The sequence below is a fragment of the Ambystoma mexicanum genome, chromosome 1p (genome assembly GCF_040938575.1).
Source record: "Ambystoma mexicanum isolate Mex_15411 chromosome 1p, UKY_AmexF1_1, whole genome shotgun sequence".
Lineage (NCBI taxonomy): Eukaryota > Metazoa > Chordata > Amphibia > Caudata > Ambystomatidae > Ambystoma > Ambystoma mexicanum.
In genome coordinates, this window is record NC_090921.1 from 1337424409 (window position 1) to 1337445674 (window position 21266).

Sequence of the window (21266 nt, forward strand, 5' to 3'; positions counted from 1 at the left end):
TGGGGGCTAGTATAGTTACTAGTATAGACATTCTGTAGTCGTTATCGTTGCTCAACCAGTTTGTTTGGAGCTGTTCTTGCCTCTGAATTACAATTGTCCACCAGGAGTGTCCCTCCTTGGTCAGTTGACGCCATTGGTCCCGTTTCTTCATGTATTACAGTTAGTAGATTCACCTGTGGAGTTGCAACACCGCGCTGGTTTGATGAACTTCGTTCGATGTCTAGCAAATTGACCCCGATACTGTACGATTTAAAATCCTGGTTCGTAGTTCGGTTTGCATCAACACTGGACCTTGCGGTTGTTTATTCCAACTGGGTTTTGCATTAGATCAGCATAGTCTTCAGAATTTGATGAGCGGTTCGTGCAATGAGACATTTTCATTTTCATCTATATGTTGACCGGAAGATGTAATAGAATATGTGCTCAAATCTATAGTTGGAGACTCCTTGTTTTGAGGATTCTCTGATAATTTTGTTTTCTGAGATTCAAGGTTACATGCACGTTTGTTCATCCGTTAACAATTTCCATGATTGATCGGCAATCAGTAAAGTGATATTTTTAATAAATGATTTACTTTGCTTTGATTTTGTTACATTATTTGTCAATTGATTCTTGGTTTTGCTTGTTTGTTTTGTCATGTCTTAGACTTTGCCTTTGTTGTCTTCCTGTTAATGGGCACGTATTTAGTGAAGTCGAAGCTACTACAGTATAAGCTTTATTCTGTTTGTTAAATATCGGGCACATGTTTATCGGTTCTGCAGGTGTCTCTGTTGGAATGGTCGTTGGAAGGTGACCCTCAGCAAAAGCTGATTCTTGGGTTGTTGGTTTATCAATGTGTTTTAAAAGTATGTTGAATTGACCAAAGAGTGGTCGGTTTGAGCAGCAACCTAAACCTGGATTGGACAATCAGTTTGCGCCCCACTTTTGGAAATTTGTTTTGGGAGCGGCATTAATGGTGGATTAAGTTACATGGGTTCATAAAAGCGCGAAAGCCTCCATGCTCGTTTATCCTTTATGATTGGGGGTCTAATTATAGTATGTAATAGTTTGGGGTTCACAATATTGACGCAAGTGTGGAAATCATTGTGAACTCATGGTTAGTTGAAGGAGTGGCTCGATTTGTTTGTTCATTTGAGCAATTAGTGCTTTCAGTTTGTGTTCTTACTGAATTAGTATTGACCCAGTCTGAATTTTGTTGGGTTAATAAACTGGGAAGCACGAACTGCAGCTTGGCTCACAAATGCAGATGAGAACGAGTTTGCATGGATTTTACTGGACTGTTTATCCTACATCTCAGTTTGCCCAATTGGCGATTTCACGGTTGTGCAGCCCATGACCCTCTTTCGAGTTGACTGTTGTGCCAGAGGTCTGCTTCAGACATTCATTGCGCTCCATTGACAGCCACATGTTCAGCATTTGTTGGTCCGAGATTTCAAATGCGGTTCTGGAGATGTGATCCGTAAAGTCATGGCACTGCAGAGATTGAAAAAAGGTTTCAATGTTTACTTTGCTCGTTGCATTGATGTTTTTTATATTTTTTTAGTGAAAGGATTCTACATCAGGATTGCAGTGAGGTTTCAGTGTAGTTTGTTTCCATGAGCTTGTAGGTTTGCTCATTCTCGCAAGGAAGTATGCCGGCCATTGTTCGTGTAGCATAATGTTGCATTTTCTTTTTGTGTGCTTGCTGTTCGTTTAAAAAGGTAAGTTGGGGAGGAGATGGGTGTGGCTGCTGTGTGCGAGGCACTCCGAGGCCGATGCTGTTCACTGGGAGAGCGCAAAGAAACGGGAGACAAAAACGCTCACAACCCCACTCCCCAAACCATCCCTGCCATCAGCGTCCCTGTTCAGCTCGAAACCCAAACACTCGCCGCCAGCTCCACTTCTGGGTCGGCCGTGAGCTGTGCAAGATCGACCTGACTCGTGGCAGCCGCTGCTGGCAGACACATGCTCAGCGGCCACGATGCCGAAAGGCACATTGCAACCACCTCCCCCCTCTTTCGGCGGACACCCACACTCAGCGGCTGTCCTGCCCGAAGGCTCACTGGCGCCTCCCTCCCCCACCGCCCAGCACATGTCCGGGGAGCTCCGGCTGAGCAGCATCAATGTCTACCACGGTAAGAGGAGCATTACCGCGCCGGGTGGAATCAGTCATCACAGATGTGTTCGTCGGTGATAGTATACATGTTTGCACAATGGAATCTTGTACTTGCAGTAATGTCAACTTCAACATTAAAAGGCAGTAAGCTAGCAGCAACTTCAGTTGTCGGTAGAGAGGGACCTTTGCTCCTTTGGATACAGGAGTCAGCTTGAAAGGTGAATTAGTTCCAATGTCAGTATCTATTTTCAAATATGCATTTGTTTGGCTGGGGGCATTGGTGTCGGCCACAAATGTGGATTTAGTGCGAGCAAAGAGTGATTTCTGAATGAGGAAGAGCTTTATTATTAAGGTAATGATTGCTGGGCGGCTTCTCCATTTCTCCACTAAGAAAATTGGATGTTGGTGGTGGAGGAGGAGAAGAAACCCCAGTAACGAAGACTTGAGACTCCAAGCAGCTGTCTGAGAGCGTCATGATCCCACGTTACGCTTCAAATCACTTCAAGTTAATGTTCAATGTATTCGTTTAGAAAGTCACTCACTGCAGACCGCTTGCCACACTGCAAGACTGCCACTCCGCAAGTGGAGATTATGTAGGTCCTCCCACAGGGAAAAAAAACCAGTGGCAACTGTAGACAGACTCACCAAACAGTCTCCTCCAGGTGAATCAATAGCACAGGAACAAGGAATGTTCAGGGCATAGTGGACTGCAAGACTGCCACTCTTCGCCATTGTGGCCCAAACAGTTATGGATTGATTGGGTGTTCACTTTAGTAATGAGTCGAGACTTCAAAGCCCAAATATATTTTGATGAATTTACTTTTATAAGGGCAACTATACCATAGACTTTAGGATGCATTTTCAAGTTAAGGGCGGTACACTCGTCAGGTTCATTCAATGACAGTATGGTATGACAGGTTATATAACGCGCTTAATACCCCGAGGTGTCCAAGCGCGGACCGGGGATTGAACCAGTGTTGCTCCGTGTCGTCTTGCATCCAAGGCGAGCACATTGCTGCTGAGCCATCCTCCCGAGAATGTAGGTTGCTCTTCCACAGGTGGTACAGGCTGGTGGCCTACTGTTTGTTTACATGGTGGCTTTATGGGATGCTTGGATTCTGCGTTAAGACGAGAAATATCCGCCTTTGTCGTTGGAGCAATTTGCGCCAAATTCCCCAGTGACAGCAGACAGTACAGAGGATTTTCACAAACTGCTTGCAGTTTGTTTGTGCCATCAACATCACCCAACTAAATAAAATACAAATGAGCATATACTAATAGTTGTTTGAATTTTTCAGTGAATCAAGAACACGCTCACTCGTCTATGAGGGACATAAAAGAATGTTTGGTGATCTTTTGCGCTCACCTCGTCTACAACAATCCACCATCCCCCATCCATTAGATCCCACTTCGTTAGTAGGTGGGAACGAACGGCTAAGGTGTCAAACACTATGTACAACGCAAAGATATCCTCCAGACCCCGCCCCTGCAAACCACATAAGTTTGTCTCCCTTCAGCAGTGTTCAGGGCCTTTTTGCGCTCGCCTCAGTCCCATCCATCCCCCCTCCAGTATCAAAGGCAATTTGCACCTGTGGCCATACACTCGCAAGGGGGCTGGGTGGGTATGGCATGCGTGAAACATTGCAATAGAGGATGAGTGGATGTCAACAAACGTCTCACATACACACCCACTTTAACACCTTGCCATTTAACAGGAGAACATCTCAGATCCACAAGGATCCTCGTCAACATTCTACCTGTACCCGGAATACTGGTTCTAGGGCTACTTGCTCCCCTGCTTGCTGAATTGGCTCATTTGTTCGTCCAGGTAAGGGTAGGTCACCTGTTTACTTGTTTATATTTATCGATCACTGATCTCAAAGATTCTATTTCCACCCAACGTACCCAGTATTGTAATGTTAATTTCTCTCAAAAGACTTCACCATTATCTAATGTTTGAAGTATTTTGACCTCGGTAAATCGCACACTGCATCACTGCATTGTGATAGAATGGAATATTTCGTAGTCCATGTTTGCAAGCAGGTTTCCTTTTGATGCTTGAAAGTACATTCGAAAGACGAGTAACATTACGATTCGCGGTTTATCAATCAATTCTGTGAGAAAGTTATCGCTGTGTTCATTCGACTAGGTCACACAGGTTTTCTTTAAGTAAAACATATTGCAGACAGAGCTGTTATAATTCCTTCAATCACAGGCATAAAGTATTATTTTTAATTATATTGTTTTCATACACATCTTACAGACTTTAAGAATGCCTTCACGTATCGTTTTCGGTTGCCCTCCTGAGAGCCATGCCAAAAGTCTGGGCACAGTCCTGCATACATTCCCGAAGGATATCTATTTAATAAGAAGATGGATTATAAATTGCGGTTTTCCAGTGGACAAGATTTAAAGTAGAGAACGGGCCGTCTTGCACGACGGCCAATCTATTCCGCCTCTGCAGCCTGCACTTAACCGAGGAAATGTACGAACAATCAAAGTACTCAACAAAAGCATCGACCCAGATTTCATCGTAAATTGCTTCCAAATACAATCCTAAGTAAATTTCCGCACACAATGGCTCAGGCGAGTCCTAGACGATGAATTAGTTATGTTTGTTGGTATGTAGGACGACAATGTCCGCATAAGTATTCTCAGCGATCTCTCGATTTAATTAAGCTAGTGTGTATTGCAAAGGTAACTTCATGAACTGATTAGAGCTTTTGGCGTAAATGTACTAAAATGTGCATTACTAATGTTTCCATAGTTACCAGATTCTATTGAATTTTTAAATGTTTTACTTTACTATACCACACCCGCCTCCACTTTCTGGAGCCTCAAAATAAATCAGTTAATTGTGACCATTAGTAAACAAGGGCATATTGCCCTTTAAAAGTCTAACTACTTTCTGATAAAGTACTGAAAATGAAGGAGCAAAATTCTGCATCAATTACTTTTCCAGAGTCAACATAAAGCTCACTTGCCTATCAAGTAATTATATTGTACTGGTCCTCATTTGATACTGAAATGTATGTAACCTTGCAATGTTTCAAACTTTTCTGATTTTGGTTCCAACATTACACTTCCTCCCTAATGCAGAAAAGATTAAACATTGCAAAGCAAGCTACTTTTGAAGGAGACGTTACAATCAGTATGTTTTGCACTGTGAACTCATGTGTCATCTCGGAAGGTTACGAGGTGAAATCTGAAATGTACGTTAGGACCAAATCACGTACACTGAAATGTACGTTAGGAACAAATCACGTACACTGAGTATGTTCATTCAAATGGGTTGCTACTACAAACTTAGTAAATGGTTCTGGTTATCATTTCATACTACTTTGTGTGCAAGTGCTTTGTGGGATGTAAATTTCCAGTACTATCGACATTTTATTATTTAAATGGATATTCCATTCAAGGAATGCACCCAATTTGTGGAATTAGGAGGTACATGAACCAGAGGTGAACATAACCTAATATTGAATACAATTGGACATCACACTGGAATACATTTTTATGTTGTAATGTTCTCAAGTCACTCAAGTTGGTCCTGTTTGTAGATATGTACATATGTTTGTTTGCATGCAAATTAAAACTTATGGGAAAAAAAAACAGCCTGATGGTGCAGTGGGCAAAGAGAAGCCCGCGGTTTTGAAGGAAATTAAGAAAACCAATGGTAAAGAACCAACAAGTTTGGTTGGGAGAAGTTTTTAAGCAGATGTTTTATTCATATTAGGTTTTTAGATGCAAAACGTATCTGCTGTATGTGTGCTATACATTGAGCATGTTTTCCTACACATCCGTTAGAGGCCCAGAAGGAAGAGAAGTATAAAGACTGATTTCACAATGGAGTAACTACTATTTGAGGTGCAGCTTGGTCCAGTCAATAAGCAGACGTGATGCCTATGTGCAGTTGCCGGAAAATTTATGAAATCTCACCTGCGAACTGTACAAATTTTCCATGGACCATTGCTATTATGTAACGATTCGACAAGATGAAACTGAAGACAATGAAGATGCATTGCAATTGCTCGCAGACCCCTTGACACAATCTACACACTCTAAAAATGTTCCACCCAAGAAACATTCAATGTTACCTGCTTCTTCAATACATGTGCAAATATCACAGCCTGAACAGAGGCTGAAGCTTCAACGCAACTGACTGAGATATTTGCCCAAGATCTCGACTTCAGTTTGCCTAGTCTGGGGGACTTGTCCACCACAGTCGAAATGCCACATGATTGGCTATTAAAGGAGCAAAAATACATTGTATTCAACAGCTCCCAGCTAGGGATTGTATGTGAGGAAAATCCATGCCAGCTGTGTCCACCTCCATAATACCTTTTCATGGTCCGCTCAACCGATGCTGGGCAAAGTGGCTGCTGGAAATCTATGTTCAGCAGCTTTACTTTTCAGCTGGTCGATCCGTAAGATTTCCAGTTTCTGTGAATTTGTGAGTGGAGTTCCTTGCTAAAACCCATTACTACAAATATCAAAGGGAATTCTTATTCCCTGCTATTAGTCAAGCTTGGAAAATCAAACAGATGTCAATGGAAAGTATATTAACTGAAACATTTTAGCTGGCAACAGTCCCGGTTTCCCACAATGTACTGCACATACCACTTTCAAGGCATGGAAATTTAATTGCGAGTCCGGTGATTGTGCAGGTGTGTGCAGGTGTCTGAATGTACATCTTCTGTGGCCATGCAGAAACATGTCATCAAATCGGTCGAACATCTGGAATCCAGGGGAATGCAAATAGACCGGATAGCCACTGACAGGCACGTTTCAATAGACAAAGCCATGCAAGAGCAGTTTCCACACATTCAGCATCAATTTGATGTATGGCACTTTGATAAATCAGTCCAATAAATGTACACCTGCTGGTATAAAAAAGGGTATGGAAAATAAGTGGCGCGAGTCTATTAGTAACCATCTTTGGCGGACCTCTAAAACTTGTGATGGAAATTATATTTGAAACATGGCATTCATTGATGCACCATTGTTCCAACATACACTCATGGACAGAAAACCAACATTTCCACGAATGTGCACATCGAAGGTACTGCTGCCACGTTCCCCTCCACAGAGCACTTTCATACAAGAGATTTGGAGGTGTTCCATAATATTGCCCTCAAGTACAGGCCCAAAAGGTTGCATTTCGGCAGACAGTATGGAGGCCAGAACAATACTAGCTGTACTTGCTCACAACAAGAACGTTGGGAGGGAACAAGCGAAAACAGCAGGAACCGGAACTTGTTTAAAGGTGGACTTCCAGATTTAAATGATTTGTAGCAGTCTTCATAATCTGCTCACAACATTTTCGATATGTTCCCCAATATTTGAACATTGTACAGAAACATCAATGGTATTAAAAAGTAATTATGCAGATTTAATTGGGTGCATGATTCATTAATGTATATCCTTTAACTTCCCTTCATTTATATTACTTGTGCTCTATCGAGAAGACAAGTCTCCGGTTGCTATTGGTACTATATTTCAAAAGAATTGCCCTAGCACATCAGTGATGCACTGCCAATTTGGGTGGCAGAAATACCGACATGCAAAAGGATAATTGCCATCAGTCAAATGTACACTAAGGCTTGGTGTCTGTCAAACCCTCTGCTAGACCAAAACCACATCCACACATGCAGTGCATGGCGCCGATTGCCTATGGTAGGTAAGATTTTCATAGTAATGGTAAATCGCCTGACCCGCGTCAACCCCATAACTACCAGAACCTTTCGCTTTACTGGTGAATTGTTCTCTTACACCTCTGAGTGGGCACCTTTTTACACATGCAAATATTTTAGTCTTTTGATGGGTGTGATATTTTGGCCTCTACATAGCTCTCAATAACGTAATCAAATGTATCCTCTTTGGCAACTTTTTGGCAATAAGTGCCCGTTGTTGCTAGGTCGCCTTAGGTGCACCCAGCCCCCCAGATAAGGAGCGTATTGGTGCTTTTTACGCATTAAAATAATGTAAATATGCCACATTTTATTTTTATTTTCGTACCATTTACGCAGGCTGGCCACAGTACTTTGTTGAGAATTCCCCTATTCTTTCATTCCACTAGATGGCGCTGTAACACATTTAGCAAATGCTAGATTTCATTTTCTCCTTCTACAGCGACCAGAGCAGCTGGAACAATGGGTTCCTCTTCACATCCTGATGCCCTGCATTATCATATGTAGGTAAGCCCCCTCCTGGGCTCTATGTTCCGGTGCACGATGGCGCCACAGTTGACTTTGCGACTCTGGCTAAATTGAACTGATGTGTGGCATCTGCTTCTTGTTAGGATTGTGTTTGAGAATTTTGAGTCGTGTGTCTGCTGATGTGCTTTTTTGTGTGCTGACTCACTGACACCACGAGGCATGGCCATTCCAAGATGGCAGTTTCCTTCCATCAGCGCCGGTGTGCTTTTGTTTTCAGCGCTGGGTGCCTGTGATTGGGCATGGCCTCTTACAACTGGCCAATGAGGATGCTGGCAGCCTTGGCCTGCCCTCCTCACAAGGCCCACTCGGACACTCCTGGCCCGGTCTACCCCTGTCCACCAAGGTACGCCGCTATGCCGCCTCGTAAGTGCCTGTGTGCCCCCACTGCCCCTTGAATGTGCCTGTTTGCCCCCACTGCCCCTCGAATGTGTCTGTGTTCCCCCTCTGCCCCGTAAGTGTGTGCGCCCCCACTGCCCCTCGAATGTGCCTGTGTGCCATACCTGCCTAACCTCTGGAATTTTTCCGGAGACTTCGGAATTTCAAGCATTTCTCCGGGTCTTCGGAAAAGTTCCTTGAATCTCAGGAATTTTGAGATTCTTTCTGGGTCCGTCATTCTCCACCTGATTCACTGCCGCCGGTAGCCAATCAGGTGGAGAATATGACGGGACCCGGAACGGCGCGAAATGTTCGCGCCCACTGCCTGCATCACTATAATAATAGTGCTTTCAATCCATGTCATTGGATTGAAGGCACTATTACGGCGGCGGCGCCACGTTCATTATGCTTACCATAGCATTGAAAATAATTCAATGCTATAGTAAGCAAAATTAAGTCAGCGCCAAAGGCGAAATAATGCTGCTTTCAATCCATGCCATTGGATTGAAAGCAGCATTATTTCGGCGGCGGCGCAGCCTTAATTTTGCTTACAATAGCACTAAAATCATTAAATGCTATAGTAACCACACTGAGGGCGCCGCCGCAACAATAATAGTGCTTTAAATCCAATGACATGGATTGAAAGCACTAATATTTCAGTGGTGGCGCTGCCTTCATTTGCTTACTATAGCACTGATTGAATTATTTCCAATACTATAGTAAGCAAACGGAAGGCTCCAACAACCGAGTTTACCTTTTTGACAGGTGGGTGGGGCCGTGTGCAAATGGGCGGGGTCTTGTGGCTGTGGGCTGGGCATAAATCTCAGGAATTTTGATTTTCAAATGTAGGCGGGTATGCTGTGTGCCCCCACTACCCGCCCAGTGTGCCCCCTCGGCCGCCCAGTGTGCCCCCACTGCCCCCCGAATGCGCCTGTGTGCCCCCCACTGCCCCTCGAATGCGCCTGTGTGCCCCCCCACTGCCCCTCGAATGCACCTGTGTGTCCCCACTGACCCCCCAAGTGCGCCCGTGTGCCCCCCTCTGGCCCCCCCCCCCCCAAGTGTGCCCCCCCAGTGTGCCTGTGTGCCCCCACTGCCCCTCGAATGTGCCTGTGTGCCCCCACTGCCCCCCTAGTGTGCCTGTGTTCCCCCTCTGCCCCTCGAATGCGTCTGTTCTCTGCCCCCCAGTGTGCCCCTTCTGCCCCTCGAATGAGTGTGGGCCCCCTCTGCCCCAAATGTGTCAGTGTGCCCCCTCTGCCCCCCAAATGTGCCAGTGTGCCCCCCCTAGTGTGCCCGTTTGCCCCCTCTGCCCCCAAATTGTCTGTGTGCCCCCTCTGCCCCCCTAGTGTGCCTGTGTGCCCCTACTGCCCCTCGAATGTGTCTGTTCTCTACCCCCCAGTGTGCCTGTGTGCCCCCTTTGCCCCCCAGTGTGCCCCTGAATTGTGTCTGTGGGCCTCCACTGCCCCCCAGTGTGTCTGTGTTCCCCCTCTGCCCCCCCCATTGTGTCTGTGTGCCCCCTCTGCCCCCCCCAGTGTGTCTGTGTGCCCCCTCTGCTCCCCCGGAGTGCCTGTCTGCCCCCCTAGTGTGTCTGTGTGCCCCCTCTGGCCCTTTTTCCCCCTCAGGGCACCCTCCTCTCCCCTGCCCCCTTTTCTCTTAAAGTCCACCTCTCACCCCCCCTTGCCCTCCGTGAGGTTTCCCTTTCTCCCTCACCCCCTTCCTGCCTTGCATTCTTTCCCCTCCTCTCCCCCTCATCTCTCCGCCCCTCCCTACACCGCCTTCCCTCCCTTCTGTAATCTCTGGCACTACCCCAATTGCTGCCAGGCATAGTAAATTGTAGTCGCCTGTCTTTTTGCAGCCTCTTCCCCTGCCCCCCTCCTCTAACATTGAAGCTGCAATGGAATAGTCTCATTACAATGAGTAATGCAGTTAGATGCCCCTACACAAGTAAGTTTGCCACTTCTTCACCGTCTCTGAAGTTGGTGCCCCTCCCAACATTTGAAGGGTTAGCCCCGCCTAAATTTTAGCATAGGTGCACCCCTGGATGTGTGCACTTGCATTTTGTTGTTAGGCAGAGAGGCGAGGGAAGCCTTTCCCCGAAGCTGGCAGTGTTAACGTTTTACTGTATTTGTTCAGAAAAATGTACTTGGAACAAACGCAGTAAAACTTTAAAGCTGTTACTTTCAAGAAAGACTTCCATCACCTCTCTGCATATTGCGCTTTAAAATATACTATTCGATAGTATGTGTTGGATACGTTTTACTCTCTTGCAGAGGAGAACACACTTTTACTCTTGATATTGCATTTACTCTCTAATTTGAAAAAGCATGCATAAAATACTCCCACCTCAAAATCTTATCTGGAGCACTGGGTGCACCACTTAACTTTCAATGGCTAACCCTGACAGAACTACATTTCATGAAGGGTAGAAAGTATCTTTTGATCCCTTTTGGTGATAGTATCCCCTTTCTCTTTTTAAATATAAATTAAGTAACACGGACAAACTTAACATTAATGGCAAGTGGAGTCATTTGTTCAACAACTCCTATGATTCATTAGAGGATTCAAACTATTCTCACAACACAAGAAATCATGCTCCCACCTTTCTGCCAAGTATATACAAGTTTTGTTGCCTTTGAAAGGTTATGCTATCCTTGAAAGTATATATAAGGTTATTTTGCTTGCCTGTGAACTGGTTGTGACTTCTTCAAAAGTAATGTTTGTTTCAGTTGATTATAACCCCCTCCCCCCAAGGATAATAACTGGTTTTGTTCCATTGACATGCTGTTAGCCTAAAGTCTGCCTTACATGTTGCCGACAAACTTTGGGTCATTCATACAGTGTAACACTGGGTTTTGGTTTGCATGGTCCGTTTGACAGATAGGTTTGACCTGCCTTTCAGTTGCTTATAGTATTGGTTTTACTTACCTTGAGTAACTTATCCTATACTAAGGATGAGTAATTGCTTCCCCTAGTCTGAACAGAGAAACTACTGTAATTGAATATTACACCCCCATGGTCCAACTGCCATAAAATGACTTATCCAGATTAAAAGTTAAAGGTTTATACTGTGCCTAGTACAAGTATCACTAGATCAGAAAAATGTATTGCCCAGTTCACTACAGTATGTGATTTCTTGCCGAGCGTGTCAGTACAACGGATAGGGTGTACTATCCATGGTATTACTGAAATGATATGCTAGAGGCAGGGAGGCTGTTCCAGTGGTAGGCCCCAGCCGAAGAAAGATCAACCACCAACTTGTTGCTTGGAGAAGCGACTGACCCTCAGGGAGTTGTGGGCGGAGGAGCGAAAAGCTGGAGTAAGAACAAAACAAAAAAAAAAAACGTTCCAACAGCCTCCCCATAGCAGACGCAATAAGTTGTTACAATAAGGTATCTGCTTTATATATGCACGAGGTGGAGGTGCGCCCCGTCGACAATAAGTGTGATGAAAAGCCAAGAGATAGCTAGCAGAGATAACAAGGTTCAATTGTACCAAATTCAAAAAAATATCAGCAAAGGTGTCTGCTGTTCGAGAACGTTGAGCCTCCAGAATGAACGTTCCCTTTCGAGAGGCCACAGCATCAGTAATGACATCACATAAAGGGTCAAAACCCACACTAGGGATTAGTAAGACAGTATACACGATTGTGCTACATTGCTTAGTTAGTTTCAGGCGTACTTCAAATTCCATGTGGGTCAGGTGGGCTCATCTCTCCATGGAGTGAAGGTCAGGTCGTGGGCTGGTGCTTGTGGGAATGGAAATTAATCAAGTCACACTGACTCATCGTCCGGTCTGTTTTAGTATTGTGAAATTCTTTCACAAAATCGAACCGTCTCTGGCTTCAATCACTGAAAACAAGCTGCTATTGTTATTTGGTCTTGAGCAAAAAAGTCAGCAACCGCTAGGCTAGAAGGACACCTGGTGTTGACTATTTTACTATTTTGGGCAGTATGTCTTACTGCCTTGTTACTGGTTGTTAGCTGGAGAATATTGTGATGATTATTCATAGACGACCTGCAACCACAACCTGTAAGGAGGCTATCGATATCTAAACTGCTTTGTCCCGTGGTATATCCAGATGGGCTGTCAACGTTGCATTATTGTGCACCATAAAGTGGGTGTGGGGTGAAGTGCCGGAGGCTGAACATTCTCCGAGAGATCTTGGTTCGCTTTTCGATCAATAATCTTCCCAATTCCATAAAGCCATCTGTCTGTGTTTCTCCATATCCATCCCATTGGGAGCTATATCTACTTCACAGCGCTAACCTGTCAGACGTCGTGGTCTAAAATAATCCCCCAGGTTTGTCATGTGTGTTCATTATGTGTGTTTTGTGTTGATTAGGTTTCATCCGGTGCAGAATTATACGATAAATGGATATATTCATTTAAAGAAGGCTACTAAAAATATTATTCTGTTATCTACACAGACCTATTGTACCGTTCTGCGAATGCCATAGCTTCCAGTTACCGTCGGGTGGATTATTCGATCAACAATTAAGCCTAAACTGAGCTTTTTGCATTACGGTGATGTGGGAAGACAGACAGGGACCGGTATGCCCTTTGGCGGTACCAGCGACAAGGAGCAACCTGTCACCGTTTCCGATGTAGCAAGATGCTGAGGCGAAAGCGTTGCAATTGAGAGGCCATCAAATCCATATCTTCTCACGAAAGGAACACCATGTGTGTCATTAAAAGTTCTGCTGGTGTAACATAAAACACAACAATTGGGGTACTATATCGTGAGGAAGTTATACATTCTATAACCTGTATGGCGGAAACAGTTCATTTCGTGGACTTAAATAGTTTTGGGAGAGTTCTTTGATAGATAAAAGCACTTGCTACAAGGCATAAAATAAGCAGTGTCGCATAGCAATTTGCTATGCAATTCTGTCAGTTTGCTAATCAAATGGAAACCTGTGCAGCAAAGAGCTATTTAAATTTCCCACTTCAATGAAAGCATAGCTCGTCTCTTGCCCCCCTTTTCTCTGTTCCCTTCAAGTCCTAAATGAGAGAAAGTGCAGCAGTAATCATCTCTTACGCTCTTAAGTGCTAAAGGCATGTCTGAGTGCTAGGCAAGAATTTATTTTTCAGATAATTGCAAACCCAAAATAATCAGGATGCTACTTTTATTAACCTTTCTATATCCTGTCTGGCAAACACCAGTATGTCGAAGACAGCCATGCAATTCCATTCCTAAAATGCAAGCTGTGACATCATGCATAATGAGTTTGATACTGTATCATCTCCATGCTTTACAGTAAAGTTTAGGTTAGTGTATCTAAATGTCATTGTCAACTACATTTAATTTTGTTGGGGAAGATGTCATATTGACGAGTCAACACTTGAAAATGTACATGATCAAATGCATTTGATGGCAAACCTAGTTTTGTAACCTAGCGGTTGCATACATCTTGCAAGTGATGCTCAACCCATGAGCGAGCCCATATTGACATTCTAAATTATCACCCAGTTGCTTTATACCAGGTACCCTGAAATTGAGATGACCACAAACTACAATATTCCATCTAGTTTGCTCAATTCTCTGCCGCTACGCAATCCACCCTGCTTAGTCTTTCTTTCCTCTTACATAATGAATACACAAAACGAACTAGATGCTTACACAAAGTAGTGATCAATAGTTCCATCCAATCTTTACATCTACAGATCTATTGCAATACAAAACACTTTAGTTAGCCTCCAGAGCTCGATTTGCTTTAAGATTGCATTAATATATTACCACCCGCAGGTGACAGCTGGCCAAACTGTTTTCAGAGCCTTTTTTATCATATCTGTTTGTGTTCATTCATGCAGCTAACCTTTTACATTCTACAGGCACTCGGCGGTGGCTCACAGTCTTTTTGCCCACTCTCATATTTGAGTACATTTTATGCAGGCTGTGTAGCATGTGCAAGAGATGTTTGAAACGTTTATGTAACATTTACTTTGCAGTAAATGTCAAAGGTGTTCACTGTGCATGGCTGGCCTCTGGGTGGCAGCAGTGTGCCAAACAAAGTGAGTTTGTAGTGACATGCACCATTGTACACAAATTGCATTTTAAATGTGTTGTCGTCCATTACTATGGGTCGAGTGCATTTCTCTTAGGTTGAATAGGGAAACTACCCGACCTGCAGGTCTAGCTGAATTTTAAAGAATTTGCAAGGCCGGACTCCTCCAATGTCTTATTTCAGTAGTACCCAAAACTGCTGTATTGTTGCCCATTTCATGTCTTGGGTACAAATAACTTCTGGTGACATTAATATTATTAGTCCAAAATTGCTAATCAAATGGGTCTGTTTGCTAATCAAAAAAATTAGCAACCTCTGCTAATCAATTTTTGAAAACTAATTTATGCTTTGTGCTATATTGCAGAATTATGTTTTCTTTTAAAATATTTTCCTATCCGATTTGGTGCACGCGGTGAGAGGATTGTGTTTATCTTCCTGGTTCTGCGTTAACTGACGTTATGGCGTGTGAGTTTCACTACGCTGGCCACTAACGTCATGAAAATAAGTGGAGCATATCGTCTGGAATAGTGATGTCAGCTTGAGGGGCATGCGATCTGTATTCTTGCTGCAGGCGCACTTAAGTTAGTGTGATGCCTCAACAGATAGCACAGGATGGCCACGCCCAACCCGTTTTCGCATGTGTAAAAGTGAGGAAAACTAAGGTAAAATGCATAGGAAAAAATGTTAAGATCGATTACAGTATGCTTAAAAATACAGGCCTGAACGATCGGGACAATAAAAAAATGAGCACACTTCCCCTTTAAGGCAGGAATATGCAGACCGGCAGCACTTCATTCACAATTGTGCATCCTTTCAAGCATTTGGCAACACCTCTATAATTGGGAAGTGCAGCACGAAAGCTGTCCAGCCAATACAGAATGTGGACTCAAACTCTAGACATCTTAACTCAAATGTTGCTCTTTGCTGTACCTGCCTAAAGTCATAAATTGTCATTTCAGTACCCTTTTATACAAAGGAAGCCGGGTTTATCTGTGAACCTCTGTCACAAAAAAAGCTTCTAATGGAGAGAACCACACTGCCAAAATGGGGTTGGTCGTTATGCACAGCCAATAGAGCAATGTACTTACTCAGGAGGAAAAATCACCTCAACCGCAGATCTTTAAGTCTTAGTCACAACCACAAGTTGTATCCTTTGCGAGGTAGTGATTAGGACTCACTAGGGAAAGTTTAATAAGCCAGTACAGGAACTTCGGGGCTCACACCAGAGCATGAGCTTGTACTACCTTGCACACATTACCTCCAACACAAGAAGCACTCCCTGGCTCTGGACTGGTTGACCTTCCTCTCGGATCGTCCTTCCCAATTTCAACTGGGCCCTTTTCTCTCCACCAGCAGAGTCCACCAGGGCTCTATCCTCTCGCCTTGGCTGTTAAACATCTACTTGGCTCCTGTAGTCCACTTTTTCTCCACCTTCTCTCTTCCAGTGCTATGCGATGACACGCAGCACTCCTTCAAGCTTCCCTCCTCTGCCGCCTCCTCCCTCATTCCCGAGTGCCTGGCTGCTATTCAGGCATGGTGCACTGCTACCAATCTCTACCTTAATGCCAAAGACAGAAATTCTTCTCATTGGGACCCATGCTCCCTCCCACACTCTCCATGGGCCCCCTTACATGAGAAAAAACCTGATGTAATCTTAGACTCCTCTACTCACCTCACATGGAACTTGCTAAGAAGGCCGACTTTCAGCTGCACCGCTCCTCAGAGGCATTCTCCCCTTCTCCCAAAAGCTCAATGTCTCTGAGCTCGGGTTCTATCCAAGCTGGACTACTGCAACAGCCTCTTCCTTGATCTACCCAACTCCTCCCTTTGCCCCCCATTCAACAAATCCAGAATAGGACTGCTGCAAGACTTAAACCTTGGCCTCGAACCCAGGGACCACATCTCTCCAGCCCTAAAAATCCGTCCACTAGCACCCGGTTGCTGTGAGGATCAAGTTCAAGAACCACTGGAAGCTTTCTCTTCCCCCTTTCCTCTCCCCCTGCCCTGCTAATGTCCCTGTCTGCTTCTTGACTGCTGCCTGCTTCCTTCAGAGTCTTCACGGCACCATGCCCCCCCCCATTTCGGTCTACCCGTGCACTTGGTCTCTGGACCCCACCTCAACCTACACTTGCCCTTCCGGGCCCCTCCCCCTGGACTTGCCAGGCTGAGCCTGCACCCGTGTAGCCCTTCCTTCCCCTTACCTTACGGACCTTCCTTCCCCTGCCCTCTCTACTTGCCCCTGGCCCTTCTGCCCGGATCACCCACCACTTACACGTTCCGAAGTCACAAGCCCGAGTAAGATAGTTTGTCGTCCCTGCCCCCCCCCACCCTCTTGTCTTGTTGCGCCCCGAAACAGTGTATAGGCGCATTATAAATACCCAATAAATAAAATAAAGTGGTATGGAAAGACACCAAAAGATTCAAGCACGTGCCAGGGCTCACTGGTCTGCAAAGTCAGTCATTAGCAATGATCCAAAATACCACAATAGCCAGCTACAAAAGAAACAGGTTGACGTTTGCATCAAACAGAAAACAGTTCTTTGAAGCACTCGTCACCATTGTAGTGGGACATCAGTATTTTAAAGGTGACAATTGAGCCACTAAAAGCTCAGATTACTTACTGGTAACCGCCATTACTCATACTCCTGCATCAGGTAAGCTGCCTTCCACCAAAACCCTCTGCCGAAATGGCTTCTCTTTGTCCCTTTTATAGGCACTCCCCCTCACCGCTGGGTGTAAGAACCCGACTGCCCCCATAATATCTATAACAAAGAAACTGAGAATCTTACCACCAGGCAGGGAGGGAGATGAAGGGAGGAAAGTGGTCAGAACCAGAGAACGAGTAAAGTAAGATTACACGCAAGTCATCGGCATTATCACCACACACTCTTCCTCGTACATAACTACACAAAGTATACCAAAAACCTAAAAATACAACCAGCACATGCTTGAATTAAATTCATGAAGAATGCCATCAGTGCACAGAGGGAGCAGTCGGCAAATAGCCATCCCCATAGATTAAGGGGAGTGAGAGAAACGTTAGGGAGCCCAGGCAGAGTACAACCTTGTTCGGGAAAGGCGTTTGATGGCGGTCTTCCACAACATTGCACTATGCAAGCAGGATTTAGACAGATGGTGAACAACCAGATAAAGTGCCCAGATTCAGACCCATATCCTCCAACATGTTGCCCAAGCAGATTTTATTTGCTACCACAATAAAGGATTGGAGGAAATTCTTAATAGGTACCCGAGTCCAGTGAAATGCAGGGTATCAATCCAGCCAACATCTCCCACCCCCCGCCCCTCAAGAGCCACATATCTCCAGTAAGTTCTTCCCACTTTTAAGATGGGCAGCTGGAAACCGACCAGCAGGCCCACAGCCATAGATGGTATCCAGAAATCTGAAACAAGGTTGTATGCAGTTAGCTCGGAGCAAACCTTTGAAGCATGCCAGCCAAACTATTGAAACCAAACGCAACCTAGGACTAAGGCATGCAAGACCAAGCAATTATCTCACACCCAGAGTTTGAGAGGCCACATCACCACAATAGCGAAGGAGGCCCAACAGGGCAGTCCGATCTCAACCATAGTAGTCTTCCAAACATCCCAAATAAGAGGCAAAATGTTAGTCCTGAAAACAAACTCCCTCATCAATGATTAGTATGGGCAACAGCACGGTTAACCCTGGGCAGCCACTGCTAACCCCAGGATACTGTAACCCAGGAATACTAGAGGGCCGACCAACCCTACTCTAGCATCAATATCGGAGGGCCAAGTCATCCCATGACCTTCAACCTGGAGAAACTGTAAATCGGAGCCCAGGACCTGGCGGGCACACCCCCTTCCAGCCAGAAAAAAGGTCACCCCAAAAAGATTTTTAAATGCACAAAAGTACAATGCTGTAACTAACAATGGGCAACCTTGAATAAAACCTCCAAAGTCACCCTAATTCCATTCCTAAACCTTCACCCAACTATTAACCGGAACATTACCCCTTCAGCAAGCTGGGGCATTGTATTGCATGTTACAGAATACAAAAATCAATGGAAATGAACAGTGAACTCAACTTCAACCCCATCACCAGCTTGCCACAAATGACAAAACCCTTGCCCTAACCCAAACCCTTGCTCCTAAACTTAGCTGCAACTCTTAACACCTACCCGTAATGCTTACGTTGCTCCAACCACTAGATTTATTCTGTAACCCTATCCTATGCCATCGCCACCAGCCCTCCCACACATCCCTATCCCTTTAACACTTACCGAAACAGTACTCCCATCAGCCCCAGCCTTAGCATAATCCCACCCCTAAAACTCAATTTACCCTAACGACTAACCTCCAACATTACCAGCCGTGCAGCAACCATCCCAACCCTAAAACCCTATCTTAAACCAGGAAATCACAGACCCAGAAAACCCACCTTAACCATTACCGCATCAGAACTGCCTTTTTTGCTACTTTTTCAGCTATATTGTCAGACTACTTTTTGGTTGGCAACTTTTTCACTGCAGAGGTATTTTCAGCAACTACATTTTTGCTGCAATTTACTGACCCAAAGGGTCCCAACCGTTGGCCACCATGGCCAACAAAGGGACATCTGCAGGCCAGCACAGAAGAGAATGACACAGCTGGTACCACCAGCCAAAATCTCAGCCGTTCCCAAAAAAGGAAGTATGTGATATTACAAACACAAGCCTGGAGATATGGCCAAACAATGAACCAGTCTGCAAGCCCTTTGACCCTGTCGCAGCAAGATAAACCAAGAGAGAACCATTCAACTCCTTGATGCTGTGCAACCAGGCCGATTGCGGCTTCAGCTCGCAATGTCCTCCTCCTCACCTCCAGATGGACTGCAGGCTTGTAATTATTGCATACCTTCATTCCCCACGACTGCGCGCCCATAACTGAAAGACCAAAACAACCAAGGACTTGCATCTACTGCGCTTTGAGGAGGTTTACAGTCAAAGCATCGCTCACACATTATGTCATGGTCAGTTAACAAGCTGCAGCAACATGGGACAGAACACACCTGTACTCAAAACCAAGAGACTTAAGCCCAGCAGTAAATGTACGAGACCTTGATTGGTTGCAACCACGAGTACTGGGAACTGCAAGACCAACATAAACCGAATACTGACATGATACAGAATAGCACTGAGAAGTGTTATCCTCAGCTACTGAATGCAATAAACACTCCTTGGAAGGCTGCCCACAATTCAGCTCTTCCTCATGGTCAAAGAGCAGGCCTCAGTGGCAACCAGACTGACTTCTGTTGCTCCATATGTGCATCACCCTCCAGTCCAAGGAAGAGCCACTGTACACCAACACAAGCGTGAGTACCCCCGGTTTTCATCTGGGTAATGAATCTCAATACATAAGATCTTACTGTACCCATTCTACATGAGGTTTAGCGGCACTCAGGAAGTACCTAAACGAAATCAAAACTAACTGAACTTGCCTTCTCGTTGGCCTCAAGTACATTCCAAATGTCAAATAAAACCTATGTTGCATTACCTGGCCCTTCAATGGTGACTTGGACATCTGTGATATCCTCCTCATTAGGAAAGAGTTTGATGCCTTCTGGCGGGTCCGATGTCAGTGTGGAGACTTCCTTGTAAACCAAACGGATTATATGTGGAGGCAGATTCTCAACGTTTGAATTCTAGGATTTAAAAAGGAAAATGTGTTACCAACTCAGTTACGTGTTCACGAATTAAAGCTGCAAAAACAAGGCCAAAAACAAGACGACACAAATAAATATGGTATACAATTCAGATTCCATTGCAGTAACCTGCTTTTTCAAATTTCATGAGCGGTTTCAGCGCTCTGCGGGGGTAGAGAGCATTTTATGGACACAGATAAGCGTAGACAACATTACTGCCGCCAAAAGTTGTATATTTTTATGTAGGCAAAAAACTAAAGGCAATTTCTTACATTAAAGTAAAAATAAAACGTGTAAAAATGGTTTAACATACTAATTCATTTCCGATTTTTTTTGTTTAAAAACATTTTATTGAGATTTTACAAAAGAGCAAACATTACATCATAAACACTGTCGCTCCCAAAAAATAGTGGAAGAATGCACAAGAACTGGTGGAATAATATAGGGCTAGACAGCTGGTTTACAAATAGGGTGTTGGTATGAAAACCAAAACGGAGCAAACTTCCTGAGATGGAGTACACGAAATACATAGCAGCTACATACTAGAGGCTGCGGGATCTGTATTTTATACAGTTGCAGTAAGGTAAGATAAACTCCTGTTCTGTACTAATCGTGTGTACGGGTTACGGTCACCTGTTATATGGCTTGTTCATGTCTCGTTTGGGAACTGTAAACTGTAGGCTTTTGAATAAAGGGATGAATACACAAAGTGTAACGAGCCGAAGAAAGACTGGAAAGATAAGGAACGTGCAGACAACCGGTGGGGTCCTGAAGGCTACTCTGCGGAGCAATTGGGTGTAGCCCGACTGTTCAATAGGTGGGTATGCATGAGATGGTTAAAGGTGGTGCCGCATGAATTGTATGATTGAACACTGGATTCCCCATATGGGGTCGTGCCTTATATCAAGGCCAAT

General features: G+C 44.6%; 1 protein-coding gene across 1 annotated transcript in view; it reads right to left on the minus strand.

The window, feature by feature from the left end:
- UBE2S (ubiquitin conjugating enzyme E2 S) overlaps positions 1–21266 on the minus strand; it is a 111010-nt gene that overhangs the window by 88638 nt on the left and 1106 nt on the right. The window contains exon 2 of the mRNA XM_069607000.1: positions 20205–20352. Coding sequence (XP_069463101.1) covers positions 20205–20352 — 148 coding nt within the window. The remainder of the gene's footprint in view (positions 1–20204; positions 20353–21266) is intronic.